Genomic DNA, 23,519 nt, shown 5'->3' with positions numbered 1-23,519 from the left:
TCACTGTTATTGTTATATTAAGAATAATTTAAACAAAATGTATAAAACATGTTGAGGCTAAAAAACAAGTAAAATCTATTCATTTACATTCAAAGGAGGACTCTCATTTCACATATTTAAGTTTATTAAAGGTCTTCAAAAGTATGTTTGTGTGAAAAAAATTCCAAATATTTTTGTGGTTACAAAAAATCCAATGGATCGCATTTAGTTATGTGAATTGGGCATAAGACTACAAGTTTGAAAAGAAAATCTGGGAGTGTGGGGTAACAAAGTAGGAAGCTTTTCAGACCCTAATTTTTTGGGGAAAATGTTGAGCTTACAAGTGTCTGCAGCTCGCTCCTCATCCTTACTTTAGGCAAGTAGCTCCGGACTGGAATACATGCTTCTAGCATAACACACCAAAGTCTCAAACTAATCTGTGGTTAAGGATGCATTGTGGGTCATTCAGGCTCACGATTTTTTTTTTTAAAGGAAGGAAAAAATTCACCATATTTACAGGGTAGCCATTATCTATTCTCTGACATCACCTTTGGGGTGGGAAGCTTGAGGACCTGTGCCCACTAACCCTGGTTTTTACACTAGTAGCATCTAATTTCTACACAAATTCAACAGAATTCTGTTGTCTGTTGTGTGTTTGTTATTTGTCTGTTAGTATGTTGTTGTTGTCTCTCGTCTGTTGCCCTTTTATTTGTGGGAAATTGGGCCCCCTATTAAAAGCTTTAAATAGCTTCCTCGGGGTCACCCCTTTCCACAGATCCAACCATTGTGAAATGTTTACTGAATATATATAGATGTATATTTGTGATGATGTGTGTGAATAAACTAAACTAAACTAGAGTTCAGGGTTTTCAGTGCTCAGCGTCATAAGCGCAAAGACACCCTCGGCATGACTCACTGTTCAAAATAGTTCAACTTGGGATCAACATGGACTCAACCGTGAAATTGAGGTATTTGGCGCTGTCAGTGCAAAAAAATTCTATGTTTATGGACAAATGCCCTAAATGCTGCTATAATGCCACACTGCTGTGTTCTAGGTTTGAAAATTGTATAACTGTAGGAAATCTGGCCGACCATTATCAGTTTATTGCTTCTCATCTTAACAACTTGACAGAAACTGAGAAGGTAGTAAAAAGTACAAATTTGGAGAACATTGAAATTTAAAGCATTCTATTTTATCCAAATCACAGCAGTTAATTTTAGCATTCAACCAATTTCTAGCTAACACTGATGTCAGCTGTTGTTAGTGTTAGCTGGCTAACTAAACTTTAACGAGCTAGCATTATTGTTAGCACAGTATTTAAGTCCTATTTATGTCTTATTAAAGCAATACATCATCATAACAGCGTTTTGGCTTCCTAGCCTGAGCACCATGTCAGGCAATGTGCCTTAATGTTTTTGTACTTGTTTTGTAATGGGTAAAAAAAATGTATAATGTAGGTTTGTTTCAAGTTGTGGGGTGAAGGGTGGGAGGGATTTTCTTTCAGTCTGAAAAAGGTGCAAAGAAAACGGTATTGATGGTATTAATGAAAAAGTAGGCATTGTTGTAAAAAGAACACAATGTCAGCTGTGTTGTAACTTCTGTACAGTTCTTTGTCTCAATATTAAACGGCCAAATTAGAGGCATTTTCTGGAGACATTTTGATTTGAGTAGATGGATGTAAACAATAACCACATTTCAATAAAACAACAGAAACAAACTAATAGATGAAAGTATTTGTATAACTGGGTCTCTCATCTCTATCATTCCACAGAGAGCATTGATCATTATGCGGCCCACATTATTGGACACAAATTAATTGCTGCTTTCACTTTGAAAGGCCATCAAATATCCAGCTGACAAAGATCTGTGTCTATCCAAAGCCATAACTCACAATTAGATACGAGGCTGAGCCACTTTTGTTCAGCTTCCTTGTTCCATCCAGGCAATAACTTTGATCAGTGGCTGCAATTTCCTGGATTAGTAAAGTTTGAATGAACACACTGAGCGGGAAGGTTGCTGCGGAAATGATCGCTATCAAGTTTGATTTAACACGATGTGTGACACCGCAGACTATGCCAGCACTTCCTGGGGATAACAGCAGCAAATCAATGTGGAACAGGTGTCAAGGAAATAATGTTTAGTGATGCACAATATAGTTAACTTAGAAAATGTGAAATATGCGCTAATCCAAATCAAACTGTATTTCACTAAACAACAAAAAAACAGCAGAAAAAAACAATGTTTGGCAGATTTCTTGAGGAGAAAGCGAAATACCTGAGTAGCACGTTAGCATCTCATAATTGACTTTCAGACACACAGGTGGTTGCTGCGGTTGGCATGGGTAGTGTAGTAGCCTGCTAACGGGGTGTGATTTTGTTTTCCTGTTGTTTATTGAGTTCCTACGCCTCATTTCAGTCAGATGGGAATTATAACCACCATTTTTGTTGCCCAGGGGGAAATGGCGCACACTCAAAGCACTCAGGGCTCATTAGAGAGATAGAATCAGTGTCCTTACTTTAATGAAAACTAATGCTGAGGAGATCATGTTGAAGCAGATTGCTCATCACAAAGAACTGTATTGCAATGCTGATACTCTCACACCAGTGTGGTTAAGATGGGTGCACCATTTAAGTGTAGACTGTTTCACAACTTCATGTCTTTGAGTCATTGGCGGTTTTTTGATCGAAATTATTTCCTGTTGATCAACACACTTCAATGATTGGTGCTAAATGAGTAAAGAACAGGAGATACTAAAATCTATTAAAAGCATCCAGGCTTAAGTATCGACTTGAAATCCAGCTCATACATTTTTGGCACAAAAGTTTGGAGTACAGTTTTCTACTCTGAAGTAACTATAGGGAGAAGATTTAACGATTGCTTTCTTCTCCTTCTTATAGAGACACTTTCACACATGAAGCTTGTGTCGGGCAGATTCTGTTCAACCTGTTTCAACAATAACGCTTTCTCTGAGGGGAGCTTTCTGAAGTCTGAGAAATAAATCCTGATGATGTCACTGGGTTATCTCAGATTAGGCTTGAGCCTTAAAGTTTTTAATAGAACCTGTGTTACAAACTGAGAGAGTAAAGATTGAAAGAAGAGAGTGTTAAGCAGACAGGAAGTGTCGAACAAAAGACGCTATAGAGATTTAAAGTTGGAAGTGTACACTGTGAAAACAATGAGCAGAGGTAACCTATAATTCATTAATACGTTAGTGTAAATGTTGTGTTAATTCATTATTTTGTGTTTATATCATCTCAACAAGTGCAGATTTTTCCAAGTAAAGAAAACGTGACTCATTTGAAACTAAGAAATATGAGTCAGAAGGATACACCTCATAACAAAGGTGACCCAAATATCATAATGTTGCACAGAGAGGCTACAGCCCAGTGGTTACTGCTGCCGCTTCCCAGCTAGAAGGCCAGTAGTTCACATCCCAGTTCAGCCATGAAAGGAAAGGAAACACTGTAAACTAAAAACTGAAAGGATGAAAGGGATCACAAGTAAAAGTTAGTTTGACTGAGGAAGGGCATTTTTCTGTTTTTTCTGCAGTTAACTTTAAATTGTCGGACAGCCAAGACACTATCTTTTTTAGTCCAATCTTCAAACCAAACATTTTTTTAAGGTGTTTTTGGGGGTGGAGCTTAAATAAGGTCCTGCTGAAAGTTTTGTTATAAAATGATAATTTAGGGATCTAAAATTAGAGAACAATGACCCTCTAAGTCTACCTTAGACGTACGAAAAATTACGACAACTCAACACTAGTCAAAAGAAAGGTTTGATATTTTGGGAAATGCACTTCTTATGTTACATGAGAGGATAGTTAACCCATATCTGTTCATTGTCTGTGAAATTTGAGGCAGTACATGATTAGCTTAGCTTATCTCAGCTTAGCACAAAGACTTGAAACAGAGGGGAAATAGTTTGCTCAGAAATTACCATATTTTGTATCGGGTAAAGTTAAGCGGCAACCTCCGGTCTAAAAATATGAGTCCAACGCGGAAGTGCTAGAAACTGCAGCTCATCGAGGATCCGCTTGAGGCTGGCTCCGGAAGTACCGGAAACCACATACACACCAATTCAAAAAAGACGATCTTTACAGCAGAAATAAACATGTTTACAGCCTGGTACAAAAGACGAGTGTAGTCTGGATAGCTCATTTCTCAATCGGCACAGACTGTAGGGGGGTGATTTTTTTCTAAAGCAGCAATTCTGAAGATATTGAGATTACGAGTCTTCCAATGAGAGGCACAGCTGACTTGATTGACAGGCAGGAACACTGTAGCTGTTGGCTAGGAGGCTCAAAGCCCGCCTCTTTACGTCACAATCGCTCGACAGCGGCAATATGGCTGCCACCGACGATTGGCCTCAAAACAGGGCTTCAGAAACAGATGGGTGACGTCACGGATACTACGTCGTGTCACTACGAAGTGACTTTCAAAGTCTTCATTGAATACCTCAGAACATTTCTACGATGACAAGACTGTAGTCAGAGCTAGGCTAGTTGTTTCAGCAAACATATTTCCAAAATGTCTGACGTTTTCCATCAAAATGTTATAGGACTATGGTCACTCGTCAGAACATTTCTGTTATGGATAGAAGTGAGCTGTGATCAGTCACACATACCACAAAGAAGACACATAAATCAAATAGAAACAGGAGAAATAATCTTGAAACAGGTTGCACCTCCTGCTATAATTTCTATATTATCTCTTCCATGTTGATCCTCTACAGCAAATTGTGATGTGGTTTATGACTGGGACCAGGGGTCGATTGTAGTTATGTGTATTTTATGATGTATAATCATACAAAGTATGATAAGTTGTTGGCAAAAAACCCTGTTACAATCATTTTATAAAGAGAACCAAATCTGATTTATATCAAGAGTCAATACATCTTGTTTAGATGTTTCTGTAGTCTATTAGTACACTTAGTAACTTAAAGTAAACAGCTGCGTACATTGTCAGTGAGCCTGAGCCCTTCCCTTCTCCGTCACTGTTGCTTAAGACTGTGATGGTGTTTCACGGCGGCCAGCGCTGACTCACCTGGTAGAGTATCGCTCGCACAAACACACAAACACACACACACACACACACAGACACACACACACACACACACACACACACACACACACACACACACACACACACACACACACACACACACACACACACACACATACACACACACACACACACACACACACACACTCAGGCCCCCTGCTCACCACTCTCTCACCTCCTTCCCCTCCCTCTGAGTTCACCCTGCTCTGCAGTTCAAAGTGGTTTTGCCTGTCTAGCCTTGGCGTTTAATGTTTAAGTATTGGGAGCGGCTGGAGAGTGCAAATAAAATGCCTTTACAGACTCCGGGGCACGCTGAGGGCTGTGATTCCACATACTGTATTGTGAAATTTCCATTGTGCTTGACGGAGTAGCCTCAGGGCATGTGAATCTGTTCAGCTCAATTTTGGCTCTTTTTCTTCTTCATAATGCTGGATGCGTGCGGCTTAGATAAACCATTTAAAGGGAGATTATTCATATTTATTGAGCTGACAAAGAGTACACATGTTCGTGGGATAGAGGGCAACGTGTCCGTGCTATAAAGTATTTGTCAAAAGTTCAGTGCAGGATAAAGGTTTGAATGGCAACCCCACCTGCGAGAGAAAGCCACAATGACTTGTGGCTTTCTGTGGGGCTGGAAGAAAGGAAACCCTATTTGCAGCAAAGGAAAACAACACAGAAAGCCTGACACTACTTATATGTTTGTGCGTGATTATTCTGTAGTTCTAATCCGTCTAACAATGTTACAAAACATTCAGACAGGAGGAGGCTTTAAAGCAGTAATTGGGGGGACTTACTTTGGTAAAACTCCACTCAAACACTTCTAGTCGCATCTCGCTCGTGCTTGATCGAGACTGTGGGACAAGAAATCAAACATGGGTGTGGATTTAGTCTGATTCGGAGCATATCTTTTAATTCCCATGAATGTCAGGCTGAAGAGGGAGCTGTTTAAAGAAAGAGTGGAAGAAAGCAGCTGTGGGTGTCACAGACAGGATATGTGAGGGGAAGTGAGGTCTGTGTGTTTGGTTTAAGGGGGGGTAGGGGTCAGGTATTGATGTGACACAGAAGGGGCTCAAAGCTGATGACTCATTGGCCGTTTTCACACCGGATTAGCCATCACATGCAACAGGCTTCTTAATATGAATTGTGTAATGCCCTCAATCCCCGTAGAATTGTTTCATAAAATCAGCCGCTGTTTTGCTGTGTCACCTCATCAACATACCCGAGTAAAGGCTTTTGTTTATACTTTTGATGTTCAGAAAGCTTTTACAACAGGGAAAAACTTGGATTATGTGGTTTGTCAGGTGAAAATATCCAGTTTGCTGGTTCTAATTTAAAATGCAGGATTATGTGCTCTTTTGTGGTTTAGCTGCTGGGCTTTTAAATTCCTTCTAACCCAATTTGGCAAACTGAAAAAGGCTGAAGTACAAACTCTAAATTGTCTATACCTGTGTGAATGTTCTAATTGTGTGTGTGTGTGTGTGTGTGTGTGTGTGTGTGTGTGTTAACCTGTGATAGGAAATAGTGTTTACATCCCTGCATGCATTCACCATAGGAGTAGTAGCCTAGAGCAGGTTTAGTGTGTTCTTTTGTGTTTGTTCTGAGTCTTTGAGCTATTTTTAGACAGCTTCAAGATACGTTCTCATTAAAAAGTTCCTTTATCTAATTGATCTTGAATACTTTGATTAATTGTCTAAACTGTCTGCTGTGATTTCCCATTGCCTTAAGTTGCAAACTCCACCCTTCTGGCACTGGAGGAGGCCAAAACCAAACAACCAAGTGTAATGTTTGCAAATAGTATTTGCCCGGGTCGGGCTGATACATGGTTGGTTTCCTCTGTGGGAGAAACGCAAGTTCAAATCAAGTCTCTCACATCAGCACACCTTGCTCTTTAGGCTGCATTATTCATCGCAATCTCTGCATTATTCATTTCACTTAGCGTCACATTTTGTCACTTGGTTCACTTACAAGAAGCTCCTTAAAGTCTCTTTTATAACTTGTATTAAACTCTCATCCTTATTTTGTGTGATGGGAGAGGACTTTTCGGGCTACTGCTCCTCCGTCTCTGTGGTTTTGGGGTGTTTGTGTGGCATGCCAAGTTTTATCTCAGAGCTGTGACACCTGACCTGGGGCCAAGCTGAGCTTGGGATGTCCCTCAGGGAACCACAACTGCTGTCAGCTAAGTGTTTGAATAGTATAGCTCTGCAAAAACAACTGAAGAAATAAATGTACCATAGACAACTTGAGAATATTTATGGCATTTAGCAAAAAAAAGAAGAGGGAATCCAGCAAAAATACTGACTGAAACTGTAACTGGTAGTAGAGTAGCGTGCCAAGTGCACAAACCATCTTTTGGCCAAGACTTGATGTTCACAGTCTGATTGAGCGGCAGGTAGTCTCACCTGCCCCGGTTGCAAAGCTGGCGCAGCCTGAAGCAGACTGGAGGTCAGCCAGAGTGAGGTTTAATGAGACTGAAGCCACACCAAAGGCTGCCGTATCTGTCCTCACCTCAGAACGCTTGTGCCACACTGTTGGTGCGATGAGAGCTCAAGTTGTGCTCAAACAGCTCCTCTTCCTGTAATTAGTCAAACAGTTGGTTTGTTATCACACAAATAACTTGCCTTCATGAAACATTTGTGATTTCTTTTTAACTGGTATCCTTTGGATGTGGATCCAAATCTTATGCAGTTTTTAATCAACAATGCCGACACAAATCAAAGGGATATATCATTAAATGTGTGTTGGGTAGAAACAACTAAATAGGTTGGTGACTGAAGTTCATTTTGACACCCAAATTCATAACACAGGTGGAGAGTTTACTCCAGAAGTGCTGGGTGTTGCTGCTTGCAGTGAGTGCAAGAAGCCCACCTCCCCTTTCTCCTTTAATGGAAAATCACACTAATGTGGCTGGTAGATACAGTGGTTACTGAGGCTTGTGCTATCCCTGAAGTGGTCTTTAGAACAAAGACAGTGTATTAGAGAGCCTGTGGGTGATGTTGGAGTCATTAAATATGTACACAGACATCAAATATGTTAAATAACGAGATTTTCATTTGGATGGCAAGGACAGGCCTGGATCTATATTCTACCATGTGGAGCTGAATGTGTCCCGTTCCCACCCTCAGTCTTTAGGAGTGTAGTTCATAATGCGACACGAAGTTGTGGACTTTTACCATAATTAGTTGAATATGGGAGAACAAAAAAATTGGATGAAATAAAAATGAATACTGATGCGTAAAAATAATTGGCGCGCAAGTACGCACAATACGCGCACTGCCTCAGATATACTGCAAGTGCAGCTTTAAGCGCAACTTGTACTAGGATTTGATTTGTGTCAGACCAAAAGTAAATTATTTTCTTTTGGTTTCAATTGCCTACAATGGATCTAAATGGCATCAAGCATCTCCAAAGTCATTTTCGTGCGTATAACCACGTTAACACGCGTCTGTTTTACAAAGAAAACTAGGTTGAAGGCGATTTCAAATCTGAATCCACCGACAGGATCATTTGAACGGCACGGAAACTCTCCACTGTGTTAATTCGTTTATTTGTAGGATACGGGGTCACAGCAAAATCATCCGGCACAGCCATGCGCAGTGCGCGTCCACGAGCACTTTAATTCTCCAAGGCAATGCATTCAGTGCGGAAAGTTCGATTCCCGCACACACACTGAGATCACTTCACCTAACTACAGCGCTTTGGATTTGCACTGTGGCTCTGTGTCTGTCCTGCCTCCCCTGTGAGATCTGGAAAATGGGAGGGTGAAAAAAAAGACGGTTTATAATTGATGTTTTCCCATGGAACAGCCCCTCCTCCCCGCGACACAGGCTCACCCTCAGGTGGAAGAAATCTTTTAAGATTTTTTGTGGGATAACATCAGGAGGGTTTGTCTAGGCTAGCCAATCAAATCCCTCCCTTCTATAGATCGGTGCTATAATACAAAGCAGTAAAAGCGGTCGCCTCACACAAGCGGCTGCAGCTCGACTAGAGATCCCGTGGCTTTTAATTCCCTCACTACTTTTTTTTTTACCCTCCTTCGATGTGCCCCGTTATTGCCATTTGTCTGAGGCGTTCATTTCCGCACCTGCCACAGTAGAGACCAGGCGAAGGCGAGGTAGAGGAGGAGACAAGGACATTGCGAGAGCCGGGAGAGGCAGACGGTAGAGATAGCAGCGGCGACTCGTTTGAGATCTTAAAGGACAAAAATGCTGCTCTGGACCAAAATCGTATTGGTCGGTCTCATCTGCTTGTCCTTGGTGTCCTCGGGGATGGGATGCGGGCCGGGCAGGGGCTACGGCAGGAGAAGACACCCGAAGAAGCTGACACCTCTTGCGTACAAGCAGTTCATCCCCAACGTGGCGGAGAAGACCCTCGGGGCAAGCGGCAGATACGAAGGCAAGATCACAAGAAACTCTGAGCGATTTAAAGAACTGACTCCCAATTATAACACAGACATCATATTCAAAGATGAGGAGAACACCGGTGCGGACCGGCTAATGACTCAGGTAAGAAGACTGATTTCTCTCTCTCTTTTTCTCTCCTAACGCACCATCACTGCGCACTGCAACAACCTCCTTGTCAGACTGATTGCGCACCTTAAGTGAAGTCTGTTTTACCCGCTGCTGAACTCTCAGCCCGAGCCTTTTAACTTCACTGTGAAAGCAGATGCGCTTTCTGCAGCAGCATGGGAGTTTTCAGCGGCTGCAGGCTGGAAGCGAATGTAGAAATCCAGCTGGAGAAGTGATGTGCAGGCGGACAGTCAGGACACTCGGCCTTCATGATTGTGACAGTGGATTTAAAATATTAATGTGCCCCTCTCCTCATATCTATATTTGTATCTTTGTGAGGCTCTATTTATTGTATTTCAGGCGCACATCCATGCTCCTTGAACACATGCAGTCTTTGCTGCTTATTTCAGCTAAACATTGCAGGTGGTTTTAAGCGCCTTTTCTTTTATTCTGAATACAGGGAGCTGGTGATGCGCACCGCTTCAAACAGCCGGGCTTATTCAGGCATGGCGTGGCTCATTCAGACATTTTCTCGCACAGGCTGCTGTAATTTAGCCTTTCGCATGGTGTGCAGCAGCGCGTGAAGACAGTGACATTTCTTTGAGAGTGTCCTGAACACTATCAGGACTTCATTTCTGGGTGGGACTCGGTCAATTTTAGGAACGAGGCGCACGGAGGTGATGGAGCCTGACTTGCACGGATGATGACATCTTTCTTTAAATACTCCATCCTCATGGAGGCAGTTAGTTATCAAAGCTCGCGCTGTGCAGATAAGACCAGGCTCAGAGTACATGGCAGAGATGTAGCCTTGATTTCTCTCCAGGCTGCAGGATGCCGCGTCTCTCCAGCATGACTTTTAGCACTCAGATGCTAGTGAATTATTAAAGGCGCTTGGGTGATATCGGCTCAGTAATAATAAAAATGCCGGTGGTGGTGGTGCGGGTGATGGTGGAGGTGGTTGTTGCTGGTAGCAATGAAGCCAGGCGCGCGCCGGAGTCCCTGAACCCGTGCCTCGCACCATGCATGAGCACGAGCTGCGATGAAATATTCACGGTGCGTGCAGGCTCGGCGTCCCTCTCAGCCCTCCCCACATCTCCTCTGTGAGACACCTATAGCTTCTCATACACACAGAACGTGGCTTCGCAGGCGCGTGGGGATGTGATGGGCAAACTGGGGTTCAGGGAGTCCACTGGGATTTCTCAAGAAGTTTCCAAGTTCACCCTGAAAAAAGGAGACCATTTTGGCTTACAGTTATTTTATTAAATCCTGAGATTATTTAGTGACATATGTCTGCAGGGCTCTAATCTGAGTAAAACACTCCGCCTGCTGTTATGTTTACAGGTCTGTGTAAAATCATTTTTACACACATGGACTCCCTCTGATAATCTGGGTTTATATCTAGCCTCCGTTGGGGAGATATCTATTTAGTTGCCTAAAAATCACACGTTTTGAAGCTGCTGGCTGTTAGACAGATTAATTTGAAAAAGGGTCAACAGTTGTGTCTTCTGGTGTATCCTCAACTTTCCAATCAGCATCCGAGTACTTAAAGAAAACCTAACAACAGTGAGACATTTACATGCTAGTGCTTTCGGGTGCCCCTAACTGAGCTTGAAATACAATTTGAACTTCTGACCTTTGGTCAGCGTGAGTTCATGGCGAGTTAAAACAGGCGAAATTGTTCTTTTGACGTGGATTTGAGGAGTCATCTTTTTTAAGGTTGTCTATCCAAAAGAGAAGGACTGTGGCTGTTCTGCATGATTCTCTGCTGGTGGCTAAGCATTATCACATGGGGGGTTTACGCTGTGCCAACGGCCGTTGCCCTGTTCCATGGCTTTACGCGTGTGCCAAGTGGGTTTTTACGCAGAGTTTTACGCACGACCAAAGTAGACTTTTCTTGTTGTTTATAAAAGAAACCTTGCGTTTATAAATCAAATGAGGCTCGTGCCTGCAGAAGCTCAATTATAAGTGGGCAATAAATAAATGAATCACCTCTCTGAGGTCTAGCCAAGGCTGTAATAGTTGATACTTTGCTGCATCAATCATCTGCTCCCTTAACAGTGAAGACACAGCTCACTCAAAGGAAAGCTGCCAAAAGAGGTGTTTTACAGCTGTTTACAGCTGTTTTATCTTGGAGTTATGGGGCTTGAGATGAGCAGGATGATCAATTTCACAATCAAATCCAAATTATTGCTCCCTGTTTAGTCGTATAAAGATTTTTCGTCACAGTATGTCATTGTATTTCCGCTCATGGAGCAGTTGGATTGGTTCTCTGAAAATCAAAGTTTTGGAAGTTTGGGTTGTTTGAGATATTTACGTAGACACTTTTAAAACAGATAATGGTGCTGATTAGATTTGTGACAAGAAAACAATGCTTTTCTCGTGTGAAATGTTGCTAAGCACACTGGTAGACGGAAGTCTAACTCTAAAGAAGAGATTAAATGGCTTTTAAAGGTGTAGTTTAGATGCACTGTCAGGCTCCTGCAGTCTCTACCCACAGTGCAAAATCGTCGGCAAAGAGATGAGCTGGTGGCTTGTTTGCACTGACAGGTAGCTGATAAGTGTTTCCTCTAACCAAATCATTTGTGAAAAGATTAACAGGGAGGCTGTTGAACAACTTTACCCCGAGCACAAAGCGCCGGTCTGGGGCGCCCTGCTGCGCTTCACGGTGGCTGAGCAGAATTTGGCTTGATTTGCGGCACACGACCTGATGAATTAATAAATAGGTTAAGCTTTACGGCTCTTGACTCCGACAAACCCACTCTGAATGTGGGAGGATTTTTTTAAGGGGTCGTTTTTTTATACAACACATTCTACAAGTGTGATATCCTCATAAAACAGACTGATAAATGAGGACCTTCTTTTTTTTTACCTTTATGTGAGAACATTCTTGCTTCAGGACGCACACAAGCTGTTCATAGGAGAAAAAGGACAGTGGGTCACACACATAGACGTTCCTCTGTGCGCCCGTACAACCCCTGGATATTTCACAAGTCTGTCAGTCAGCAGCCAAAACAGCTCGGTTTAAGGAGGCATGTCACGTCTCCAAGACTTTGCAGAGAGGGAGAATGAAAGTTTCCCTCCGCGGTTGCTCTGAAAAGCCTCTTTGTGATGTTTTATTTGACATATTGCTTGAGTGCCGAGAATAGTTGTCTTGGAGAAGGCCAAGCATCTTCATTGAGAGGGCGCGCGCGACAGAGGTTGGGGTGCGACGACTTATTTATAGGCCAACCTCCAGATATTTGAAGGCAGCAGCTGCTCTTGAAGATCATCTTCATATCATCTGCATATCAATTATTGATTGAAAGAAAACAGACAAGTTGCAACCAACAAAAGGACGCGCTCATTCCGTGGCCCTAATACAAACTCATGAATTTGTAATGTATGCATGTTGTGCTCGGTAAAACTCTTTTGGAGAGGCAGGAAGGGGATGCTGCTCGCACCTTTCCAAGACCAAAGACCCATATGTTATAGGCCAGTGAAGCGAATGCGGTGCCTTATCAATATTTCATCAGCATCTTTCTTATCCGAGATGTGCCCTCTGACGCTGCTGCTCACACTGACAAATGTGAGCTCACATGCAGGATCAGAGGCAGCTCGGGCTCAGGGTTTCACCTCAGCTGGGGAGGAATCAGGGGCGGCAGGTGGGGATGGGAAGGTAGGCATGGGGCCTCACTTTGATATCTAATCGTTGTCGCTTATAAAACTAAGAAAACAAAGCAGATGTTCACACGGAAGCGCTTTTTCTTGTTGGCAAAAGTAGACAAACTTCCATTTGTGGCGCTTGGTCTAATAATTTGTTTCTCTCACCAATCAGGTAATTCTATCAAATAAGAGCATCTGCTACACTAGCCAAAACCAGTTGTGACAACTTCAGAAAGCCCCGATGGCAGAAGTTAACCAAGATTTCGACTTAGCATATTTTACGCAACTGGACATCTTATTTCTCCAAACTATGACGCACAACAGTTGACTAATTGGCTCGTTTTTTGCTCCTGCAGAGGTGCAAAGACAAGCTGAACTCTTTGGCCATCTCGGTGATGAATCAGTGGCCCGGGGTGAAGCTGCGGGTCACCGAGGGCTGGGACGAAGATGGACATCACTTCGAGGAGTCGCTCCACTATGAAGGCAGAGCTGTGGACATCACCACCTCGGACAGAGACAAGAGCAAGTACGGCACACTGTCCAGACTGGCGGTGGAGGCCGGATTTGACTGGGTCTACTATGAGTCCAAGGCGCACATCCACTGCTCTGTAAAAGCAGGTAAGATAGACTGCACAGAGGAGATCTATGTTGTGCTTTGGGAGGCGGAAATGACCAGATGTGTATCACCAGTGCACACGTTGCGGTTGTGGTGCTGTAAAAGAGAAGGTGCATGTCTTAAAAGCTGCAGTCCATGTTTATTGGGAAGTTTCTTGCCCAAAAAAAAGAGTCAGGTGTTCCATAGGGTAAAGTAGATCTGATTGTCTGTAAGGTGGATGCAACAACTCAAGAAAAAAAATCGCCATTTTAGTGACCACCAAGAAAGATGAGCAGAAACGCGTAAAATTGGGGTTATATTCCAAAACTATAACATTTTATGTCCGCAAAATTCTCATTCAGTGAATGATAAATCACAAGAGCGTGCGCTCAGTAATCATCTGATGAGGTAATTACAGTGCAGAGACCCCATGTTTCAGCGCAGTCATTCATTTTGACATGATTTGTGTATTATGAAATCTCTTTCTATGAATGATGTATGGTCGCATCTCTGCCTGCAGGCTTGTGACTGAACATTTCCCATGCAGCTTTATTTCTTGATCTTACATCGCCCCACACTGTCTCCTGGTGGGAACCACGACCACAATCTCACAAGGCTCCTAGTGTGACCTAGAAAAGCAGATTGTTCTCTGGATTTTTACGCACAAGTATGTTTCTTTTTTGGGTAATAGGGGATTTATTTTGGATGTGATTGTATAAAGGTAACGAAAAAAAAACTTGTTTGGAAATAGCGTTTCCCCTCAGATTTTGTATCTCTCAGCTCTAAAATCCGGTTTTAATTTTGACACATTCTTCATTTTGGCCCCTATTTTGGTTTAAATAATCTTCACTAAGCTAAAGGACACCTATTGCGCTTGGAAAACACTCATTCACACTGACTGATGCAACTTTCTCTAGCTTCTTAGCGCAGACTTTATTGATAAATCCCTTACTTATCATTCAGCACACACGTTTTGAGATCACAGTATGGGCCAGGCCGACGTGTCATTAGGGGTCATGCGACTTTACCAAAAGGATTTGGCAGGAACAATGTTGAATCGGTCGGGCTAAATCTGGTTTTCAGTTGTCACCTTATTTCATGCTCAGGAATCTTAAAAGAAGATTAAAAGCCCCCAAATTGTGAGTAGGAAACCCTTTTTCTGTGTGTGTGCGCAGGGACAGTGTGATCCCAGAGACTGGTATGTGAAGAGCTCCACCAAGGCCAAAATTATTGTCATCAAGACTGACAACAAAGCAGGGAGAGGTGGTGGAGAGAGGGGACATTGATGTTGCACAACAGAAAGCATTTAAGAGTCCGGGCCCTCATTTAAATTCAAATCTACAACTCGAGAGGCTTGGAAAAGTGGCTCCGCTGGGTAAATAGTAGTTGTGAGTCGCCTATTTGTGTGAATTGTCACATAGAGGTTTCTGCACCTGAGTAAATATGGGAAGAGGAGCTGGGAAAGGCGTAAGTGTTCTTTACCGAGAGTCGCTCGATCCACAAGCTGATTTAGAATAACAATGGCTGCCCTTTATTGGGTTTTTTAATTAAGAATAGATGAGCCAAGGCTTTCAGTTTTTCCAAGTCTCAGACAACGTGGGCCAAGCCAATACGCATTTGGCAGACAGGCATCATTATGCAAAATGCATATGGCCCACCATGATGTGTGTAGGCAGGAAAAATACAAACACGAGTAAAAAAGAAGGTTTCTGAATGGGCTTTTGAATGAGGCTCAAAAGTGGCTCAAAGCACCTGTGATTGTTTTTTCGGTCCTGAGAAGTTTTAAAAAACTGCTGTTTTCTGGACATTTTTAAGTTAACTCTGATGTTTGTAAAATAATAAAAGTGGAGAATGCATGATTTTATTTTAAAGACATGATCTTTGTTTTGACAGAAAACTCAGTGGCTGCAAAGTCAGGCGGCTGCTTCCCAGGATCCTCCACGGTCACTCTGCAGGATGGCACAGAGAAGGCGGTCAAATATCTCCAAAAAGGAGACAGGGTCCTAGCAGCAGATGACGATGGAAAACCGATCTACACTGACTTCATCATGTTCGTAGACCAAGACTCGACGACCAGGAGGCTCTTCTACGTCATCGAAACCGACTCGGGCCATAAAATCACCCTGACGGCCGCGCACCTCCTCTTCATCAGCCGCAACAGCACGGAAGAGGAGCGGATGTCTGCGGTGTTCGCGAGCCAAGTCCAACCGGGACAAAGGGTGTTCGTGTTGGACGCCGACCGGCTCGAGCCTGTGACCGTAAAACGGATTTACACGCAAGAGCACGAGGGCTCCTTTGCGCCAGTGACCGTGCAAGGGACCGTCGTGGTGGACCAGGTTCTTGCGTCCTGTTACGCAGTTATCGAAGATCACGAGTTGGCGCACTGGGCCCTGGCACCTGTCAGGCTCGCCCACTGGGTCTCCTCGTTGTTTTTCAGTGCCCAGCCTCGTGCCAGTGCGCAGAACGACGGGGTGCACTGGTACTCCAAGATTCTTTATCAATTAGGAACATGGCTCTTGGACAGCCACTCGATCCATCCTCTGGGGATGTCAGTTTGCCCAAGTTGAAACCTCTTCCACAGGAGCAGAGTGTGACTGAAATGTAGGACACGCGGACTATCCAGTAGATGAAAAAATAAAATAATAATAATAATTAAAAAACGAACGAACAAACAGACAAGACAAAGGCCCCAGCGGAGTTGGGATATTTATTTCACTGACTTTTCCATGTGTCCCCTTTCAAAGAATGAATGGAGCCTTAAAAAGTTTCTCTTTGAATAATTTATTCTCATGTGAACTCGCTGCTGTCACACAAATGGATTCTGAAAACGGTGTGAGCGGCAAATTGTGCATAATCTATTTTTGTATATCTCAAATGCAAAAAAAAGAAAAAGGAAAAAAAAATAAGAAAAAAAAAGAAAAGGAAAAAATATCGCAAAGAGAAAGACGACCATGTAGAAAGGAGCTAACTCTGACAGGTTGTAATGTTCATATGTGCATATATGTGCAACTGACTGTTATATTTTGGGGAGAACAAACTTCGCGGGGTTCCATAAATTATATTTTTATACACAGAATTGTAAATTAGATTTTGAGAGATCGCTACCGAATCACATTTCGTTATTTGAAATAGTGTAAGATATGAGAATATATTTTAATTTAAATACAGTAGTTGGGAAAGTATTGGAAAATCTTGTACTGCTTGGTTTATTAAGATTTTTATTATTTTGGAAACTGTTGTTTTAAGTTGTCGGAGAGGGACAGATATTCTGCCTCGTGTCTGCATTCTCTGCTTTTTATTTTGTTGTGTTTCTATTCTTCTGTTTTCTTCTGAGAAAAATATTAAATGCAGATTCTGACAATTCAGTAACAGTTAAAGTAGTACTGAAACAGTTTCGTTAAATAAATTAATAAGTAACTCCTGTAAATGTACTAAAATGTATTTTTCTTTTCATATTTTGTAATAGGGAAATAGTTTTATAGAAATGACCTGCGGCAGATGCAAAGTTTGGATAGTCTATATAGCCAGACCATACCAGTTAACTTTCATAACAGGGCGATGCGTCAAAAATGTCTAGAGTTTATTATTTATATGTTTATTACAAAATGAGATAAAGAAAATCTTCAAACTTGCAGTTGTTACATGTCTTTGTGTGAATGAGCTTTACAAGAAATAGCCTAGAAGAGGAACTTCTGAGCATTGACTCAACCCCTGGTCTAATTAACATATTTTATTGGTTACTTAAACAGCTCTTTTACGCTTTAAATATTCAACTTACTACTATTATCCTCAATCATGAACAAAAAGTCATTTTTTGTTGGTAATAAATGATATGTAATGGTTGTTTTAACACGGTCACAGAATGAGCTCAACAGTTACTGGGGGAGCAAGCAAACATTTCCGACTTGTTTGCTGGCTTTGGAGAAAATGGAGAAAATATCGAGCTTTGAACTCCCTTTTGCCTGCTTGCGAAATGTTGAGAGCCCATGTCAAATTTAACGAGGTTTGCCCACAGCAAATAACTCCTAACATGCAGACAAATTAAACACAAGTGTGTTTGTTGGCCCTGAATGTGCCTCTCAGTGTCTGCAGGTTTGGGGAGGCTCAGATTCTCATATCAGTATAGGCCAAACTAACGGTCCAAACAAGAAGAAGAAGAAACGCAGCCGTGCTCTGAAATTACAGCTTGGTAAAACATTTATAAGTCAAAGCAAATCGCTCTAATCTTCCAGTATTTTAGGGACTTTAAGTGTGGATGTAAAACTTAATACTAGGATTTTAGAGCTCTCTTTTTAATGTGTGCTGTTGTACGAGGAGGATACATAATGTTTGAAATTGATTACAGCATCAGGTTCCTTCAGTAACCAGGGTTTTAAACTGTGCAAGTGCGACACCATGTGGTGAAACACAGGTAGTGTAGTTTGGAACTGCTCAAGCAAAAAGAGCCATTAAGTGCTGTTTATGAGTTAAGAACTAAGTACATTTATTTTATTAGTTTTATGGCTAGAAGGGTGAAACTAAGGGGGATGTAATTTCCTTTTCTTCAAAGAATTCAAATGTTAAAGGTTAAAGGAGCATGTGTGGTAAGAAAAAGAAGAGCTTATTAACCACTAAATTTACACTTATTTACATATAAATTCTACTATGCTACATTATTCTATTTCAAATCACAAAATGATCCCATCCTTTCCCCAGCCATTTCAAAGACAAATGGCCCACTGAACCTTAGTTTTTGAACACTGTAGCAACATGAGCAGGAATTCCTCTTCCTTCACCCAGGTCATCCACATTGTGTTTTGTTGTTGATACTATGAGGTGGAAAATTTGGAGAAGGACAAAGCGAGCCCATCTTTGCCGTTGCTGTGACCTTGGGTCCCTGACAGATACAAAAGCGTCCGTGCAGGGCGGCATTCCTCAGAGCAGGTAAACAGAGCCTCCTCTAATCCCTCCGGGGGCCCTCAGTCTGCTGGAGCTCAACAACGGCTTTTACAAATGTTGACATTTGCAAATATGAACAGTCTGGCATTCTGGAAAACAAAACTCCCTGTTTCTAAGAGAGTTCTGCAAATGGCAGCACTCTGGTCTTTCCAGGCAGCATTTACTCCTGCAGGTCAGAAAGCAGCTGAGAAGTGAGGACGCCGGCAGTAAGTTGGGAGAGAGACATTTGGTACTAGCCATAGTTGCACACCTTTACTGGCAGATTTCTGATGGAGACAACAAAGCTATAAAGAGAATTAAATGCATGTATTATTTGCATACAAACTCATGTGAGATAGTTTACAACTGGCTAGATAGATCATACTGGGGTAATGAAGGACAGGCGCATGGAACAGTGTTTGCATGAACAAACATTTTTAAGTGAAATAAAATCAGGGTTTCCACACAAGTTAACAACTTTTCAATTTGCAGACTTTTCACAACATTCTCTGTTAAGTCTTATGATGAAGATGCCAATTTTAGTCAAGTGTCAATGGTCTCAATTATATCCTATAAAAGACTTGTATTAGACTTAATTATACAATCAAAAGTTCAACATTTGATCCTTTCTAATACTTTGACATAGATATTTATTGTCAGCGTCATTTGAAGACGACTCAAGAATATGCAGAACTCCCCCTTGAAGGTGTTGTATGATAACAAACGGGACAGAAGGAATATTGTTCATTTTGGACCCAAACATGGTACTACTGCTTCCACTAATACAGAAGTGAAAACAGATCTGTGACCACATGGTTTATACAGATGGACAGATCTGAAGGAACACACTGGGTGCATTAATTAACCATTCATGGTAGAATAAAAAGAAACAATCAGGGTTTCAAGATGGGGTTCCTACATACAAAGCGGTACCTTATATCCTTTTGCTGATTTTGTTTTGTACATGTATAAGTCAGGTTGTCCGACCAAGAATCTCATCCTGCTTTCTTCTGACAGTCAAACACATCACTCACAATAAATCTTGGTATAATAGAAACAAAGGCATTTTGGTCATCGTCATGTCTTACAGCTAACCCCAGCAGTGGGTTCAGGCATTTAAAACTGCAATATTAAAATAATCATGTATTGCTTATGATCTCTTTTGCTTTTGTAGATCATAAAAAGGCATAGTTTGAATTTCCTGCCTCATAAGAGCTTGTGCAAAATGTGTCAGTTTCATGTTATTAAAGTTGTATAGTAAGCCCAAGAAGCTCATCATTCTGGACCTTAAAAATGATAACTCGTCTTTGATTCCACATGAACACAACATGCAGCAACATTATTGCCCTCACCGGTTCTAGAGTATGCTGGTCAGCGGTGTCCTCTTAAATGTGTCACGATATTAACTCATCAAGTTGCAAGATGTTTGCTACTCAGAGTTGCCTCTCTTTGCCATTTCTTTTTTGAACACTAGCTAGATGTCTAAAGAGGTGAAACCAGCAGTCAATCTCAGAGGTTCATGACGGTAAATGTACCAAGCTTATTACGAAAAACTAGCAAGCAGATGTTGTCAATGGACAGATAGTTTGAAAAAGTTCAGGAGCATAATTTCAAAGTTGTCACCATTGTAGGCAGTTGGCCTTAACTCAAGGACCTTAAGATTAGTAAGGACATTTTTAAAACTTATTTTAGTGTCACAATAAAAAAAATCTCAACACCACAGCTGTTTATATCAAAGAGTTTATTTTTCTCAAGGTTCTGATATCAAATTTAACACATTTGATTTAGTAGAAGATTAGAGTCACTTTGACAATCTCTTTAGAAAATTAGATATTTCACATTTTCATAACAAATTACAGTGATATCAGAAATTTTCAACACAAAACATGACGTCTTTGTGTTTAACATGGAAATGTGATCACATGACAGGATTGATTGTTGACAGTTTCAGAAAAAATCAGAGTTGGATTTCAGTCATTTTTCTTTTGCACTGTATCGTTCAAGATCAGGAAACCACTCTAGTCCCGTTTTTCAAATCCAACCAAACTCATGTCAAGAAGTCAGGATGACTTTTGGTGCAGTCAAAGCCATAAAGCGGCTTTAGAGTAACGTGTCTGCTCTGTGAGCCGTGCTGTCGTCACAAAGATGGAAACCGCAATCCAACGGCTAACAAACAATCCAGGTGGGCCCCCCTGCTTGGTACAGAAGTCTTAAGTTCAGGATGAGTCATTAATATGTAAGTTGGAAGAAAAGCGATGGCAGGAAAAGCAGAAATGGAAGGAGAAAATGTCCCAATCTACTGAGTAAGGAAGGTAAGCTGAGGTAAAGTCTTCATTCCAGGAGGGACGCTGCACGGCTCCTAAAAGAACCTGAGGTGTTAGGTGAGGGAGAAAAGATTACAGAAGTGGTGAAGAAGTATCATCTGGTCATCTGCCCCACTCAGCCAGTACGCTGCAAAGAAATACTTGTTAATACCTGAGGTCATTGATTTTCAATGATAATGGTGTGCCACCCAAAAGAAAACACATGTGGAGCCCAGTGAGTTTAAACCAGGAGCACCACAAGAGTTGGACCAAGCCAATTGTTTAGCATGCTTTCTGTGTTTTCTATTTAGTGAGTGATATTTCTAATTTTATATGTAAAAGAAAGTAAAAATACTACATTTTAAGATTAAATGCAGATCATTTGACAGCCGAGGGGCTGGTCTTATTTAGCTATAAAATAAAATAAAAAGGACAGAAATCCAATAAAAAGTACATTTAGTTTGTTTTTGTTAAGCCGTCAGACAAACTACAAACTCAACCCAAATTTCAGATGTTGGATCTCTGCTTGAGACCCTAAACACATTTTTAAAAAGCCAATAACATCCAAGTGCATTATCATGCAAATATACTGTAACCTTAACCAAAAGTAAAGCAAACTTAAAGTTCAATGTGATGTCTATTGATCTTTATTAAGTCTTTTTTGTTCAGTGCTACATGAACTGAAACCAACAGCTGTATTTGAGTTGAGAAGAGTTTGACTCGTCATTTGCTTGGTGTTGAGAAATTAAAGCTCCTGTGAGGAACTTTTAGTTCGTGTTGGTTTTGGCGCCCCCCTGTGGACACAGGTGGTACGTCTCATCTCTCTGATGTTTCTTTTCTAGGACATGAGTGAATAGTGTTTCAAACAAAACAGCTTGCCCTGCTTTATTTAAATTGTCAATTATATCACTCCTTGAGCAGCAGGCACTTAATCACTACAGCTAAAACTCCTCACAGGATCTTTAATGTCCAATTTGAAACCCAGATTTGTCAAATAGCTTAAACATGCTAAACATTTGGAGTGGTCCATTAACTTTAATTTTGGGGCTAGCACACACTCTAATGACCAAAGACAAAGACCTGAAAAAAGAAGAGAAAAAAGAAAATTATTTTTTCAGGTGCTCTGCAAAATCTCAGCACCATCGATCATCTAAAGGACCTGTCAGGGGAAAGAAGTTATATGTTAAGTTGCGTGGAACCCAACCTGGTGCAAGATCTTAACCTAATACGAACAGTCTAATACTGATTATTAGAAGCCATGATGAAGGTCTCTTATAAAAGTAAAAAGCCCCAAAGATATCACATATTCAAACACCTCTGTTATCGTATGAGGGGAAATGTTAGGAAAAACATCCTGCTAGTTAAATAGCAGACTGTGGACCACATGCTTTTAGAGCAGCATTTTCCTGAAGGAAATTGTGTTGTGAAATAGAATTTGTCTTGCAGATCAAGAAAAAATGTATAAATATGTACTTAAAATTAAGATACAAATAGATTCAATATGAATCTGTTTTGTCTTAAGACCAGAGGTCTTATACCCATATAACTACCACCGGCATAGCCAATACTTAATCAGATCCACAGGATTTACCACAGCACTAAAATTCAAGTGCAACACTCAACATTAAAAACATTCAATTCACATCGTTATGGAACATAAACCTTTACACAGGTTTAACTCAAAACAAAAGGAATAAAAACATAAAGTCAGTTGAGAACAACCGTACAACATACAAAAAAAATTGTTACCACACAACTACAAGTTTTACAAAACGAAGAAGTTGAGAAGGAAAGACATTTTGTTAAATGCCCCGTTTGTCCCAATACCTTTGATACTCATGCATCTTCAAAATGTTGAGACCTTTTCTTGTAGCATCACCTTTGAGCAGCATTTTTTTTTTAACTTTTATCAAGCACTGGCTAATTAAAGGGTAATACCACCAAATTTATTTAATTGATTCCAATCAATGAATGAGGCCAATGTGTATTTGTGGACATGAATAAATCTTACTTATGTCTTGAAACCAGTTAAAGGACTTATGTGATGTCATCCAGATGCACAGCTGGTTTAGAAATGATTAAAAAGACTAAATGTCTAAGAGTCAAAATTATCTTGGCATAATGGACTGTTCAACCAAAAAAAAAAAATCATTCAAAGTGGCGTCATATTTAAGTAGCTTTTTGCTTTAAACTCGTTCTAGTAAAAGCTGCATGGAGCTGAACATCCGTATGACATCACAGGTAAAAGGGCGGGACTAAAATTCTCATGTTTCTGTTATTAAAACAACGTATTTCAATATCAAAATTCAGTGGCATCTCCCAAAATCTACATGAGGTAGTATTTATTTCCATAAAAGATACTAAAACTACTTCTAAAGTGTACGTAATGTGCAAACGTAACACTCAGGACCTTACAGAATATGTATCGAGTATAAATGAATCAAAATGTTGCACATTTAAGAAAGATAGTTGATCATAAAGGCACATGGACATCAAACACAACCACACATCTTTGGG

At 41.0% G+C, this 23,519-nt stretch overlaps 1 protein-coding gene across 1 annotated transcript; it reads left to right on the top strand.

The window, feature by feature from the left end:
- The first annotated feature begins 9,242 nt into the window (after window positions 1-9,242).
- Window positions 9,243-16,921, top strand: shha (sonic hedgehog signaling molecule a). The gene is made up of 3 exons (XM_034706666.1): window positions 9,243-9,542; window positions 13,544-13,805; window positions 15,676-16,921. Exons 1-3 carry the CDS (start codon window positions 9,243-9,245, stop codon window positions 16,347-16,349), a joined length of 1,236 nt encoding a protein of 411 aa, XP_034562557.1. The 3' UTR covers window positions 16,350-16,921.
- Window positions 16,922-23,519: the final 6,598 nt, after the last annotated feature.

Source organism: Notolabrus celidotus, chromosome 17 (genome assembly GCF_009762535.1).
Source record: "Notolabrus celidotus isolate fNotCel1 chromosome 17, fNotCel1.pri, whole genome shotgun sequence".
Lineage (NCBI taxonomy): Eukaryota > Metazoa > Chordata > Actinopteri > Labriformes > Labridae > Notolabrus > Notolabrus celidotus.
This window is presented reverse-complemented; position numbering and strand designations above follow the sequence as displayed.